Source organism: Rhinolophus sinicus, linkage group LG06 (assembly GCF_036562045.2).
Source record: "Rhinolophus sinicus isolate RSC01 linkage group LG06, ASM3656204v1, whole genome shotgun sequence".
In the NCBI taxonomy this organism is placed as follows: domain Eukaryota; kingdom Metazoa; phylum Chordata; class Mammalia; order Chiroptera; family Rhinolophidae; genus Rhinolophus; species Rhinolophus sinicus.
In genome coordinates this window covers 165335376-165350192 of record NC_133756.1, presented here as the reverse complement: position 1 = coordinate 165350192, position 14817 = coordinate 165335376, and the positions used below count along the sequence as shown (strand labels likewise).

General features: G+C 63.1%; 2 protein-coding genes across 5 annotated transcripts; both read left to right on the top strand.

Annotated features, from left to right (window-relative positions):
* Positions 1-4814: 4814 nt before the first annotated feature.
* Positions 4815-10386, top strand: SYT8 (synaptotagmin 8). 4 transcript variants are annotated; one of them, XM_019718576.2, is made up of 9 exons: positions 4815-4971; positions 7972-8081; positions 8186-8352; positions 8862-8960; positions 9156-9323; positions 9394-9561; positions 9644-9749; positions 9847-9980; positions 10056-10386. In XM_019718576.2, exons 2-9 carry the CDS (start codon positions 7988-7990, stop codon positions 10287-10289), a joined length of 1170 nt encoding a protein of 389 aa, XP_019574135.2. In that variant the 5' UTR covers positions 4815-4971; positions 7972-7987; the 3' UTR covers positions 10290-10386. The 4 variants fall into 4 exon arrangements, with proteins under 4 accessions (XP_019574135.2, XP_019574136.2, XP_074193039.1 ...); XM_019718577.2 differs by having other exon boundaries at positions 4822-4971; positions 7976-8081; XM_074336936.1 differs by lacking the exon at positions 4815-4971 and having other exon boundaries at positions 5916-8081.
* Positions 10387-12927: 2541 nt separating this feature from the next.
* TNNI2 (troponin I2, fast skeletal type) lies at positions 12928-14166 on the top strand. Its single transcript, XM_019718578.2, has 5 exons — positions 12928-13085; positions 13168-13296; positions 13427-13516; positions 13622-13798; positions 13945-14166. Exons 2-5 carry the CDS (start codon positions 13174-13176, stop codon positions 14038-14040), a joined length of 486 nt encoding a protein of 161 aa, XP_019574137.2. The 5' UTR covers positions 12928-13085; positions 13168-13173; the 3' UTR covers positions 14041-14166.
* Positions 14167-14817: the final 651 nt, after the last annotated feature.

The window sequence follows — 14817 nt, the reverse complement described above, 5'->3', positions numbered from 1 at the left end:
GTGCAGGTGAGCGTCTGGACGTTTATCGTCAGAGGACCTGTCACCAGTCCATGGACGTGTGGGGTTCTAGGATCGGGCTTCATGGTCATGAGTGGGGTCGTGGGGGCCCTGCATGAGGGGCTCACACCCATCAAATGCTGCAGGGGCTGTGGAGGCTTCAGACCCCCAGAGGGAGGGCACAGACCCCCAGGTGTTTGGATGGTGAGGAGCTGCCTGCCTGTAGTCACGCACGAACCCTGCAGAGACGCAGGATGGCACGAATGGGCTCACACAGGCCGGGACATCATGAGAGGGCACCAGGCGTCCAAAGACGCGGTGGAACTTAGAACTGGCCAGTGGGCCGAGAGCTGGGTGTGGGCCTGCGTGAGAGGCAGGCAGTGGGGGTTCGGCTGCCCGAGACCTCAGTGGAGGGGGTTCAGGCAGCTCGAGGGAAACAGGGACGACACTGTAATGCTCAGATGATAGGGGGCAGAGTGCCTGTCAAGTTCAAGTTGAAGTCCTTGTTACCGATCCATGTGGAGGAGTGGGGCACGGGCTGCCCAGATACTCAGAAAACCGAGGACCAGAATGTGAGACTGAGCCATGGGGTCCCTGATTCCTGAGCCTCCATGGGAAGAGGATCCAGGCTGCAGTTAGACTGAGGGAATGGGGACAGTGGTCCTGACCCGTGCTCAGAGGAAGGTGGTGGAATCCACTAGTTTAGGGTGACAGGCAGCTGGCTCCCATGTGCTCACGTGAATGAGACAGGGCCTGTTGACCTTGACTTGCAGGGTGCAAGGAGGTGCAAGGCCATCCAGACCCTCTGAGGATTCAGGTGGTGGGGTCCCAGCGGCACCATGCTGAGATGATGAGCCCCTCAGATGGAGGAGCTGAGTCCCCAGGTGTTCCCACACCTGCGGTGCCAGGCGCCCAGCCGCTTACAGTGTGGGGTCCGTGTTGACCCGATGCCCACATAGGTGGGACTCCAGCTCCCCAGTTTCTGAGTCTAGCAGAGTTACATTATCTGGGCTACAGAAAGGCTGAGCAGACTGGATGACATATAAGTCACCCCAATTATCCAGAGACTGGTGTTCAGAACCTAGGGCCCCAAGAGCAGAATCTGCAAGCCCTGGGTGACCAAGACACGTCAAGCTATAGGTCCCAAGGCGATGTGGCATGCACAGCGCAGCCCTTCAACAGAGTGGGGTATGGTACCCCAGACACTGAGTAGTGGGGTACAGGCCCCCACACTCAGGCTAATGGGATACAGGACTTCAGATGCTCAGACTAATGGGGTACAGGCCTCAGACATGTTTGGGGTGGGGACCCCCCTTTGGAGACATAGGTAGGGCGTCCTAGACACCTGGGTGGCGGGGCCGGCAGTCAGCCCAGCACACGAATGAATAGTACATAGAGGACCCGAGACAGGGATGAATGGGACCCACACAGGCAGAGAGAGGCGGATGGAGCACGGGCGTCTAAACCACAGGATGGAGGCCACCAGCCTGGCCTGGCACACAGGCCAAGTGAGACGTGTTGGTGGGGGATTCAGGCACCCAGGGGCCCAGCGAGTGGGTACAGGCTGTCCAGGCACCCTGGTGACCACACAGCAGAGTCTCAGTGCCCAGACCTTGGATGTGAAGGGAGAAGCCTGCATGGAAGTTCAGGGGCTCAGGTGTATCCCCAGGTATTCGCAGGAGTGGGGAAAAGGCACTCTGACGGCAGGGGTGCCCTGGATGAATGAGGTCCCCCAAAGCTGCAGAGGACCCAGGCCCTGGCTGCTGGAGTCCCAGAGGCCCTTGGAGACGCAGTAATGGGAAGGGGTGCCAGCAGCCCCAGGAGGGACCCCGGTGCCTGGATTACAGGGGACCCCAGTTCTCTGACGTGAGAACTGGAACCGTTCAGTGAGTGGGTTAGCACATGCAGTCAGACAGAGCGGTGTGTTCCCTTGATTTCCAGGTGAATGGCATATAATTCACCCAGAAACCCCCAAAAGGGGTTCACATCCCCAGAAGTCCAGACTCACGGACAAGCACACAGACTCAGAAGATGGTGAATTAAGCCCAGGAACCAGCACCACAATGCCAATATCCAGAAGAGTGAGGTACAGGCTCCCCAACTCCTTGAATGATGGGGTGCAGGATCCCAGATGTTTGGATGATGGGGTGCAGTCTCCCCAGATGTTTGGATGATGGGGTGCAAGGTCCCCAGATGTTTGGATGATGGGGTGCTGTCTCCCCAGATATTTGGATGATGGGGTGCAGGGTCCCCAGATGTTTGGATGATGGGGTGCAGGGTCCCCAGATGTTTGAATGATGGGGTGCAAGGTCCCCAGATGTTTGGATGATGGGGTGCAGGGTCCCCAGATGTTTGGGTGCAGGGGTGCAGGGTCCCCAGATGTTTGGGTGATGGGGTGCAAGGTCCCCAGATGTTTGGATGATGGGGTGCTGTCTCCCCAGATGTTTGGGTGATGGGGTGCAGGGTCCCCAGATGTTTGGGTGATGGGGTGCTGTCTCCCCAGATGTTTGGGTGATGGGGTGCAGTCTCCCCAGATGTTTGGGTGATGGGGTGCTGTCTCCCCAGATGTTTGGATGATGGGGTGCTGTCTCCCCAGATGTTTGGATGATGGGGTGCAGGGTCCCCAGATGTTTGGATGATGGGGTGCTGTCTCCCCAGATGTTTGGGTGATGGGGTGCAGGGTCCCCAGATGTTTGGGTGATGGGGTGCAGGGTCCCCAGATGTTTGGGTGATGGGGTGCAGGGTCCCCAGATGTTTGGGTGATGGGGTGCAGGGTCCCCAGATGTTTGGGTGATGGGGTGCTGTCTCCCCAGATGTTTGGGTGATGGGGTGCAGGGTCCCCAGATGTTTGGGTGATGGGGTGCAGTCTCCCCAGATGTTTGGATGATGGGGTGCAGGGTCCCCAGATGTTTGGGTGATGGGGTGCAGGGTCCCCAGATGTTTGGGTGATGGGGTGCTGTCTCCCCAGATGTTTGGGTGATGGGGTGCAGGGTCCCCAGATGTTTGGATGATGGGGTGCTGTCTCCCCAGATGTTTGGGTGATGGGGTGCAGGGTCCCCAGATGTTTGGGTGATGGGGTGCAGGGTCCCCAGATGTTTGGGTGATGGGGTGCTGTCTCCCCAGATGTTTGGGTGATGGGGTGCAGTCTCCCCAGATGTTTGGGTGATGGGGTGCAGGGTCCCCAGATGACGAGGACGTAGACAGCCTGAATCAAGGATGGCGGGCACACAGGCTGAGGCCCAGGGAGTGGACACAGGGCTTCCTGTCCACAGAGGACTGTGGTGAGCTGAGTGCCCATCCTCGGCTGTCTGCGCCCATGAACAGGATGCCGGTGGCCGGGGTCAGCGTGGGCAGGGTGCACACGTGCCGTGCCTGCACGTCCCACAGTTGCACGCCAGCAGCTCCCGTCTCCGCGAGCCAGCACTTTCCCTGCGTTCCAACCTCAAACATCCCCCAGGCCACCCCAGAGAAAGCCCCGGTCCAGGAGCCCCACCCGCCAGGGTCTCCACGTGGCCTGGGGCTGCCAGCTCTGTTTGGTTTTCCTTCCTGCCCGGGAACCTCAGACGCCGTCTCGCCACGGGGGCGCCCGTATCCTGGGAAAGGCACAAAGGCCCTACACAGCCGGCTGGGCGGCACACAGGGCACACGTGCTCAGCTGCGCTCTAAGCCCCCACAGCACATGGGGCTGGCATGGCGCCCTGCCCATGTGTCTCCCCCAGAGTAGGGCGCCAGCCTGCCAGTGTGCCTCGCTGCCCCCCAACAGGCCTCCTCTATGGCCCCAGAGCTGTGCTGGATGGCTCCTGGCCCCTGTGTTGTTACACGCTCCTTCCAAACCACATCACAGGGTGGGACTTGGAGGGAGGCCCGGTCTGCCCAGGGGAACATTGTGCCGGAGGGACATGCATGTTCCCCACGTGCCATGTGCACCCTGAGCATCTCGTGACCAGCATGGGCACACGCGTGCACACACACACCCACACACACACACACCCCACCTGCTGTGTCCCCAGAGCAGCCTCAGAGCCTGGGCAGTGTCTCCCAGAAGTCCTGCCCCACCAGCCCTGCAGGCGGCCCTGGTGCAGCAGGCTCCCTGTTAAGCATTAACCAGTTCCACGTCTGGCCACCAGCCGATAATGGCTTCCAAGAGACATGAGGGCCACTCAGTGATGGGCCCAGGAGAGGGACCTGACCCAGAGTGACTGAACCGGATAAACCGGCCAGAGCTAAGAGCGGGAACTCAGATTACCAGTCCTGCTGGGCCCACTGAGCCAGAGGTGCTGGGGCAGCAGGAGAAAGGACTTCCAGCTCAGTGGGAACCCTGGGGGTGGGGCCAGCCCAGCCAGAGGCAAAGGCTTGGACCCAGGAAACTTCCAGAAGATTCTCTGAGCTCCAGAAGCCTGGGCAGCAGCAGGGCCAAGCAGGCCCAGATAGTCACCTAGGGAGGGTGCCGCCCGCCGTCCCTGCCCAGCACACCCAGGAGAGCCCCAGGAAAGCAGCACACACAGCTCACCTTGCTGGGCATTGGGACTCCATTTGCTTGGCTCCAGAGCCACAGAAAGCCATTCTCCTTCCAACCCAGATGCCCTCCTGACTCAGGACACCCTGCTTGAGGTGCAGTCCAGGCTGACCTCCCTCTCCCTGCCTGACCCAAAGTTCAGCCCAAAAGGCCTGTCAAGATGCCCCAGCCCAGGGGACCCCGGACGTGGGCCGGACCCCGATGCCTGGTACCTGGGTCTCTCAAGGGAGGCACCCTCCTCCCAAGGGAGTTCCCCAGCCCTGAGGGCCAGCAGTTCCGGCCCTGAGGTGGGGCTCTCCGAAGTCCTGCCTCCCACAGCCTCTCACCCACCAAGAACTTCCCAGTCACTAGAGGCCCTGAGTGCTGGGTTCTGGCCACGGCCTTTGAACACTACCCACAGGTACCTGGGTCCCAGAGGAAGGCCTGGAGGCTGGGCGGGCCACAGAGTCAGGCATCAGGTGAGAACGCGCTACACCTGGGGGGTTGCCACCCCCAACATTAGGGAGAACCTTGCTTTTCCCAAGGAAGGTCCACAGAAACTTGCTTCCATCAAAGCACAAAGAATTCCAGTCGGCCTGAAGGTGGAAGGGTTAGTCAGCACAGCTTTAATAGGGTCTGCCCAGGCTGCCAGGGAAGTCCACAGGCAGGGACCCACCTGCTCCACCGCCTGGGTGAGCTGGGATGCTGAGTTGGGAGAGGACTCAGCGGGGAATCCAGCACAAAAAGCAGGGCAGGTCTGAGGGCCAGGAGTGACCAGCGAGGGCTTCCTGGAGGAGGTGGGTCTTACGCAGCTCTTGAAAGTCAAGTAGGACAGGGATGGGGATGGGGAGGGACAGTGTAGGCATGGAGCAACAGGAGCGAACAAGCCTGTGTCCAGAAGGAGAGAGCAGAGCTGGGTCAACAGTGGTAGAAGGCGGCTTCCTGGAGGGGGAAGCTGGAAGAGGGGCTGGATTTAGGAAGGATGCCTGCCTCCCGTTCCTGGGAAAATCGGCCTGAACTCCTGGAGAAGGTTTTTACAGCCAGGCTACCGAAGATAGACAACCAGGGTTAGACCACAGGAAGGGCTTTGCTGCCTTCTGAGTGGTGGGCAGGGAAGTTCCCTCCCAGAGGGAGCCTCAGAGCAGCAGGGCTGCAGGAGGCACTGGTGTGGGAGCGGAGAACCAGGCAGCCCTCGTGGGCCTGGGAGGGTCGCCCCTGGGCTATGTGTCTGCCTGGGCTCCTGCAAGCTTTCCCCAGAAGCCTCAGCCGGGAGGCAGGAACATGGCCGGCTGGCGGGGTCCCGTGGAGCAGATGGCGCCACCTGGTGGCTGTGTGCCGGCCTGAACCTTCACCACCATGAGGACCCGGCGGTCCTGAGGGACCCTGTGCTTCCCCAGGCCTCAAGGCCCCTCTGTGCTTGTGACCAGTCTCCCCAGGTTTCCAGAAACCTCTATGGCCAGCTTCCAGGCATCCCTTGTGGTTCTGGGGGGACAACCTTCCCTAAGCTGGCCCAGGAATCCTACCGGGTCAGTAGCACCTAATCCCTGTGACTCAGTGCCCACCCAGCCCTGCCCTAACCCAGGTGAGGACACCAGCAAACTAGGGGCAGGGGAGAGGCACACACATGCACATGCACACAACACGTGCAGGTGGGGCTTCTCTGCTGACCACTGATCCTGACTTCTGGGCCATAACAATCTTGAATGCAGCTCCTTTAATTGCAGAATACATGACATGGGTTCTGGCAGTTCAAAAAGGAAAGGCTGACTTCCAATGCCACCCAAGGCCCCGCGACCCATCCGCATCTGGCCTCCAGGGTGCTGCTTAGTGTCCCTGCTGGACACGGAGCCAGCTGGGAACGTGGACGCAGGAGAGTGGGCAGTGTACCAAGGGGCTGCCAAGGCTTGGGAGTGTCCCTGAGCACCACACACTCCATCGTGGGGGCCTCACCCGAGGAGCCCCCTGACCAGGACCGGCTCCATAACGTACAGGGCCCATGCCAAAAACGTGCAGCCTCTTGTTCAAAACCGGTTAGAATTTCAAGACGGCAACGGCAGGCATGAAACCAAGCACGGGGCCCTCCATACCCCTCCTCTATGCTATGACCCACAGGGACCAGCCCCTCGAGGGGCGACAGAGCCAGTCCTGGGAGGCAGGATGAAGGGGTCTCGGCACCTCTCTCCGGTCTTTGAGCTGCAGCTCTCTCCTAACCCTGAGGAATGGGTTGCTCCTGGGAGTGGGGCTGCTTCTGCCCAGTGAATCGGGGAGTGGGGCATTGATGCCATGTTTGTGGGGGACCCTTCTCTGTCCCTTTGTATGCTCAGCACCACATTGGGTGGGGCTGCAGAGGTCAGGGCGTCTGTCCCCGGTGTTTGGTCATTGCTGGAGGGGGTGGCCTGGGCTGGGTCCCTAAGTCAAGAGAGGGGTGACAGGCTCTTTTGGACAAAGAGGGAGAGCCCCAAGTTGGGGGAACTGTGCCTCTTGGCTGCCAGTGCTTCCCAGGGGAGGGGGAGGCCAGGAGGAGCTGAGCCAGAGTCGCCGGTGGGCAAGGGGATCACAGTGTACCCCACTGTGGCATTGGGCCCCCAGCTTGAAATTCTGGGTCCCTGCCATGGATGGGAGGGGCCAGCCTGGCCAGGTGTTCTCCCTCCCTAGGCCCCAGGCAGGCGGCTGTGCTGGCCCGCCCTCCTTCCTACCCCCTCGCCTAAGCATGGCAGATAGGCAGGTCTGGGCCGGCGGGCTGCTGAGTCAGTTTGCAAGGAATGTTCTGGCCGCTCCCAGCTACACCCTGCCCCTGCCTGCCCCCACCTCGCCCTCCTCCCCAGGTGCTGCTCGCCCCGGGCCCGCCCGTGCCAGGAACGCACCTTCATGCCGAGCTTGCTTAGACCAGCTCCCATCGGCAGCCAACCCCACTCCTCACCCTCTTGCTCCCCCCATGACCCCAGCAGATTCCTGACCCCTCTGAGCCCCCATCATCATGCTCCCAGGTTACTCCTGGGCCAGGGGATCACATGTGTGAACATGGCCCACCTGTGTGGTGGGCAAACCACGGTGGGCCTGAGGCCAGGGCAGAGATGAGATGGGACCCCAACAACGACCAATAAGCAGGACCCTGGGCCGGGGGAACAAGGGGGTTTCCTGAAGGAGAAGGCCCTGCAGTGAGGGCGGAAGGCTCTGCAGGGAGGACCAGCGAGGGCAGGGCCCAGGCTGCCCAGGCCTGGCGTGCTTGGCTAGGGCTGGGGGCTGGGGAGGTGGCCAGGAGGCCGGGCCTGTGGCGGCTGAGCCGGCACTTTGGCCAAAGCCCAGGGCCTCCCTCTCCTGGGCTCCACTCAGAACCATCACCCCGGCCACCCCAGGCTGCCTCCTGGCCCAGGCAAACCCAAGCTGCTGCTGCTGGGCTGATGGCGCGGTGGACAGGGGCCCGAGGGGCTATCCCCACAGGTGACCCGGCTGCCCCGCTGTCTCCCATCTCCTCCAAGCCAGCAGGGTGGGAAGATGGGACGGCCCACAGGCCCCTACAGAACACCAGCCCCGGTGGGCACCACAGCTGAACCTGGGCTCATCCCAGACCTCATCGCCAGGATCCCCTGTGAGTTGTGGGATCCCGGGAGGGGCAAGGGGCTGGCCCGGCCCAGTTGGGGGGGCAGCCACCGGCCACAGAGGCCCGTCGGGCCCGTCTGTGTGCCCACCCAGGGCCCCGCTGGGCACTCATCACCGTTGCTGCTGCCGCCGGCGTCCTCATTGTTTCCTGCCTCCTCTGTGTCCTCTGCCGTTGCTGCCACCGACACCGCAGGAAGAAGCCCAGGGACAAGGTGGCCGTGGGCCTGGGCAGTGCCCGCAGCAGCATCACCACCCACCTGGTGAGGAGTGGCTGCCAGTGCTCGTCAGTGCCCAGCTCCCAGCTGGGGCCGTCCCAGAGGGCAGCTCAAGGTCCAGGCTCCGGGGCTCAGGGTGGCCCAGTGCGGCCAAGGCTGAGCTCAGCCCCAGGGCCGGCTGGTCTGCCCAGATGCAGGGGCAGGGGGCCCTCTTGGCAGGGGAGCCATGAGCAAAGTGGAGAGGAAAAAAGTGACAAAGAGAGACAGGTGGGACCAGGACCTGAGGGCCGGGAGTGCCAGCCCCAGGGATTGGGCCGTGTGCCACGGGGTGCCACAGCAGTTTCTGGAGGGAAGCAGTGGTGCCAGAGATGGATTCAGGGAAGATCCATCGATTCTGGCTGGTCTCAGAGCTGAGCTGAGGGTGTGAGCCCTTCCGGTGGCCTAGCTGGAGGTGGGTGGTTTGACCCGAGTCCCGGAACGGATGCCTGGTAGGCCCAGGGCTCCCATGGGGGCACGATTCCAGCAGCACCTGTCAGCAGTCCCTACCCACTCAGGTGCAGCCGGAGGTGGGTAATGTGGAGTCCAATCCAGGGGGGCCCCAGCAGTGGGGGCGCCTGCAGCTCTCCCTGCAGTACGACTCAGGAAGCCAGCAGGTGAGGGCCCCACTTTGTGGACCCAGAGGGTCTGTGGGTTTGTGGAGAGGTGGTGGCTGAAGGGCGATTGCTAGGTGCTGGGTGCTGGGTGCTGGGCGCTGGGTGCTAGGTGCTGGGCGCTGGGCACTGGATGCTGGGTGCTGGGTGTGGGGCTGACCAGGGAAAGCCCTGGCTGAGCCACACCCTGGCTCCCAGATCAAGGTGGGCCTCAAGCAAGCAGTGGACCTGAGGGCCAGGGGCCCAGGGGACACAGCAGACCCCTACGCCTGCGTCAGCCTCTCCACCCAGCCCGGGCACAGATATGAAACAAAAGCGCACCGTGGCACACTCAATCCCGTGTTTCACGAGACCTGCTGCTTCCGTGTGAGTCCGGGCCCGATGGGTGGGGAGCCTGGGCCGGGTGGCAAGGGCTGGCTCACACCCCTGCCCGCAGGTCCCGCCAGCAGAGCTGCCCCAGACCACCCTGCAGGTGCGGCTACTGGACTCCAGATGCTTCTCCCAGCATGAGCCACTGGGCGAGCTCAGTCTGCCACTGGGCGCCATTGACCTGCGGCACGTCCTGGAGCTCTGGCACCAGCTGGGCCCACCAGGCACCACCAAGGTGAGGCCACTGACCACCAGGCTCAAGCCTGGCTCTGTCTGGTGCCAACAGGGAGGCTGAGGCCCCCTCTCGCCACCCGCAGGCTGAGCAGACCGGGGAGCTGTGCTTCTCACTCCAGTACGTGCCCGGCTCAGGCCGGCTGACTGTGGTTGTGCTGGAGGCCCGAGGCCTGAGCCCAGGGCTGGCAGGTGAGGACCATACCTGCCCACACCGAGTGGACAGAGCGGGGCCTGAGGGCTTAGCTCTCAGATCTGCATCACCCTTCAACCTCTTTTGCCTGCCCAGAGCCCTACGTGAAGGTCCAGCTCATGTTGAACCAGAGGAAATGGAAGAGGAGAAAGACATCTGCCAGGAAGAGCACGACCACCCCCTACTTCAACGAGGCCTTCACTTTCCTCGTGCCTTTCAGCCAGATCCAGGTGGGCCTGCCTGGAGGAAAGGGGAGGGCGGGTCTTCACTGGGGGGCAAACTGACCACTGTCTTTCTCTTCCCAGAGTGTGGATCTGGTACTGGCCGTCTGGGCCCGGGGCCCGCGGCTCCGGACCGAGCCGGTGGGTAAGGTGGTGCTCGGCACCCGGGCCTCTGGTCAGCCCCTGCAGCACTGGGCGGACATGCTGGCACATGCCCGGCGACCTGTCACCCAGTGGCACCGCCTGCAGCCCCCCAGGGAGGTGGACCAGGCCTTGGCCCTGCAGCCCCGCCTGCATCTGCCCTTGCCTGGCTCCTGAAAGCGTCTCTGTGCCTCAATCTCCCTGGACTGGGCTGTGGGTACCCGTCCAGGCCCCTCTGTGGGGCCCACTGCAATAAACGCCTCCTCCTACCACCGCTAAGTGTCCTTTCTGAGCCCTCAGGGGACACAGTAGGGTCAGGAGCCCCTCCCAAGGGCAAGGAGAGGGTTTCTTCTCCAGACTCAGCCAGATCCAGAGGCTTCTGACCAACGCCTGACCCCGGGTGGGGTGGAGGGGGCTCCTCCAAGCTCAACAGGGACAATACCAGGAGGTCGGGAGCCCTCCTGTCTGTGGGGGTTGGAGCATCAGGGATGGCGTGGGGGAGGAGAGACGGCCCCCCAGGCACATGGTGGGTGATTGGGAAGCATTGGGGGGCTGGTGATGGTAGATGGAAGGAACCCCAACTCCAGGGGCTGCCGTGGCTCCTCGCAGAGCCCCAAAACCTACGGGACAATGGCTGCAGGGCCTCCTCTGTGCGAGCAGCAGGGGGCAGCAGATGCCTTTGGAAGCTGCTGGGGCCTCTGGGGGCTCAGCGTGGCTGGGAAAGAACGCAGCTTTAATCCCCCACACATCTGGAGGCCTCAGCTTTCCCTGACCCTCCCCACGGCCGAGACATGGGCAGGGCTGGGGCCCGCACCCCAGCTCAGAGGGTGCCAAGTCATGGTCCTCCAGATGCCTCTCCTGGGTGGGGGCCCGGGCGGGGGACACAGGCCCCAACCAGGGTGAGAAGGGCAATGCCGGGCCTGCCTGGGCCCCAAGCCCCTCAGGTCAGGGAGGGTTTCATGAGGGTGGTGTCACCATCCTCGATGAGGGACGTGTTCCGAGCTGTGCAGGAACGTCCCTCAGGCAGGGCGTCCCTGGCAGGCAGCACGTCCAGAGCACCCCCGTTCCTGCTCCCCAGCAGGCGAGGGAAGGCAGGATCCCACCCAGGGGAGGGCAGCCCCACCCCAGAGACCCCCACCACTGCTGCAGGCCCCAGCTGGCTTGGAAAAAGGGAGGCACAGCCAGCTCATGGCTGAGGCGCCTGCTGGGCTGAAAGGGGACTGAGCTGCAGAAGAGGTGGCTGCAGTGTGGACCCTATTGTAGTACCAGATGGGGCCAGGCTCCCAGGGTCCCCTCAGAGACCCCTGAGCCCTGCAACGCGGCCCCCCCCGGCCCCCCCCCCAACAGTCCAGTCAGGCTGTGCTTAGCTGCCTCAGGCTCCTTGCGAGCGAGAACCAGGAGTCTTCCTGAACTCGTCAGAGATCCCTAAATAGAGCAATCCAACCTCAGTACCCCCCCTCCAAGACTTCTTGGACTAGACGGCGGCACGAGGCTGGGCCGGGCCAGGCAGCCTGGGCAGGTGGTGAGGTCCCTGTGCCCCCATTGGTCTGAGAAGGGCTCCATGCCCTTTCTGAGCAGGGGCCCAGCCTGGGGGAAGCCATTTATACCCCTCCCCCTGGGCCCACCAGCCCAACTTGCCACTGCCGGCCTGACCTCGCTCCCAGCACTGCTGCCCAGACGTTAGGTGAGGCCGGCCGGGCCAGCTGAGGCTGGGAACAGGCACTACTCGAGATAGCTAGCAGGAGGACTTCCCTGGGTAGGGGGCTGGGGGCTGGGGGCCTCTAGCAGCCCTGTCTGGGGGGCGTCCATGGAGCTAGGAGCAGGAGGGCTGAGGTCGGGCAGGGGTCCTGGACAGCCCCTGGTGACCAGGCCTCATGTCTGGGACACAGGAAGGGGGCTTTAGGGTTGAGGGACCCCAGGTCAAACTGGGGAGCAGCTTCTCGCATGCACTTGGGCCCAAAGCCGAAGGAGCAGAGCTAAAAGTAGCCAGTGGCTCTGGCAGCCACCTGTGCTGGCCCATCTCCCTCCTCCCTTGAGGACAGCTGCTGCACCCCAGGCCCTGCCTGGGACATTTCTGGAACACTTTCTCCTCTTACTTCTCACCCCAGGGGATTCCAAGACATCGTCCCCACTGCCCAAGGAGGGCAGAGTTGGGGACAAAGGGCTGGGTTCATGTGAGGTGCTGCACAAGCCACCCACACCCACAAGCAGCTAATGTCCATGGCAGAACGGGTTTGTGGCCCTGACACCCCTGCCTTTCTCTCCTACAGGCTCTAAGCCCAGGACCTCAAGATGGGGGAGTAAGTGGAGTCCCCACCCCTGGTTCCCCGTCACCCCCGCCCCCCTTCCCCCCTCCCCGGGCAGGAGTCTCTGCATCTCCCAGCAGTGACCCCTGCCCACCCTGGCCACCTCCTGTCCCCACCCGCCCCAGCACATGGCCCTAACCTCTGTCTTTTCTCCTCCACCTCCGCCTGCCCTCCTGGGACAGTGATGAGGTGAGTACCTTCTTGGGGTGAAACCCAGGGACTTGGACCCTCACTGGGGATAGGTCAGGGGTCAGAGTTTCAAGCCCCAAGAAGACACCCCACCCTCAGACACTGATGCAACAGAGGAAGTGGCTGCCCGGTGCCTCCTGGGGCAGGGGAAGTGCGGCTGTGGCCTGGTCACCGGGGGATTGGTTCTTCTTTCTGATTACTGCACCCCCTCACCCGGCCCTGCACCCCCCTCCCTCCCCACTGCCTCTGAGCTGTAGCCTTTTCTCCACATCATGCAGGGCAGTGTCCTGGGCCAAGCCCCCAACCAGGGCCTCGGGGTTTCCTAGACCAGCTGCCTCGTGAGCAGGACCCCCTGGCCTGGGTGGGGGGGTGAAAAGGATGTGGGGTTCTGGGGGCTCCAGGCTGGTCCTGACTGCCTCCTCTCCCCGCCCTGCAGAAGCGAAACAGGGCCCTCACGGCCCGCAGACAACACCTGAAGGTAGGTGCGGCTGGGGGAGGGCCGCTGGGGTCCCCCAGGCTGAGCCGCAGCCCCTCACCCGCGCCTGCCCCTGCCCCCACAGAGCGTCATGCTCCAGATCGCAGCCGCGGAGCTTGAGAAGGAGGAGAGTCGCCGCGAGTCTGAGAAGCAGAACTACCTGGCGGAGAGCTGCCCCCCGCTGCACATCCCTGGCTCCACGGCCGAGGTGCAGGTACCCCGAGCCCGAGCCGCGCTCCTGCCTCTCGCCTCAGTTTCCCCATTGGGCAAGAGGACTAGTAGGGTGGTCAGGGCAGGTGGGGCCGAGTGTCGGGATGGCCGCCCACCTGCGTGTCCACCCCCAGGAGCTCTGTAAACAGCTGCACGCCAAGATCGACAAGGCCGAGGAGGAGAAATATGACATGGAAATGAAGGTGCAGAAGAGCACCAAGGAGGTGAGAGGGGACGGGCAGGGGACAGGCAGGGGACACGGGGGCGGGCGCCCCGACGCGGTGGGGTCTGGCCCCGCTGGCTCCTACACGGCCCTCCCCTACCCACAGCTGGAGGACATGAACCAGAAGCTATTCGACCTGAGAGGCAAGTTCAAGAGGCCGCCGCTGAGAAGGGTACGCATGTCGGCCGACGCCATGCTTAAGGCCCTGCTGGGCTCCAAGCACAAGGTGTGCATGGACCTGCGGGCCAACCTGAAGCAGGTCAAGAAGGAGGACACCGAGAAGGTAGGCCCCTCCGCCAGCCCTGCAGGGCTGACTCCCACAGCTCCCGCCCGGGAGCCCATTCACAGAGGGGGAACAGAGGCTGAGGGTGGTCTCCCGCTTCCTGGTGGGCCGGGCGGGCCTGAGCCTTGTCCCGGCCCCACGCCCAGGAACGGGACCTGCGCGATGTGGGTGACTGGCGGAAGAACATCGAGGAGAAGTCTGGCATGGAGGGCCGGAAGAAGATGTTCGAGTCCGAGTCCTAGGAGCCCCGCCGCCTTGTGGTGGGTGGGGCGCTCTGGGCTCCCAGCACACAGTGCAGGAGGGCAGGCCGACAGCGCTGGCCCACAACCAGGCTCATCTCAGCTGTCAATAAAGGCTTCCAACCCCGAGACTGGTTTGCTGTGGTTCTGCCCCAGCCTCTGCCCGCTGGCTGCCTGGAGCCTCTGGGTGCCCGCCACGCTCCGGGAAGCCCCATCAGACGGTGGTGTGCCAGAGCTGTCAGCAACGTGCTGGGGAAGCCCAGGATGAGGGCATGGGGGAGATAGGCATGGGCTTCGGGAATTTCAGGCCGGGTTGGGAAGGCCCTTATACTGGAATCCACCCGGCCTGCACCCTGAGACTGCGTGGTACGGTTAGTGGTCATTTCCCGGGTGCTCTCCAGAGCTTTCTCTGGTGACAGATGGCCCAAGTCATGTCTGAGCAGGAATTCTCAAAATGAGGTCATTTGTCCGTTTGCACAGTCTTCATGAGAGGCCCCCACCCACACAGAGACCCTCTCCGTAAGAGACAAGTCCCGGCGAGGGGCCATGGCAGGCATGCACACTGTGGGCAGCCCCCATTCCTGTCAGACTGCCTGTCCTAAGACCCCACACCCTCCCACAGGGGATACACTGGGACAGTGTTGGCGGCCCTCCCAAGGTGGCTTGTGCCGAGGGGGCAGGGGCTCGCCTGGGCTGGCGTCTGTGCCCCCACCCAGGGACTGATGATTGGCCGAACTGGCCCCACATGGGCCAACGGGAGGGCTTGGGTCTTTGTGCTGT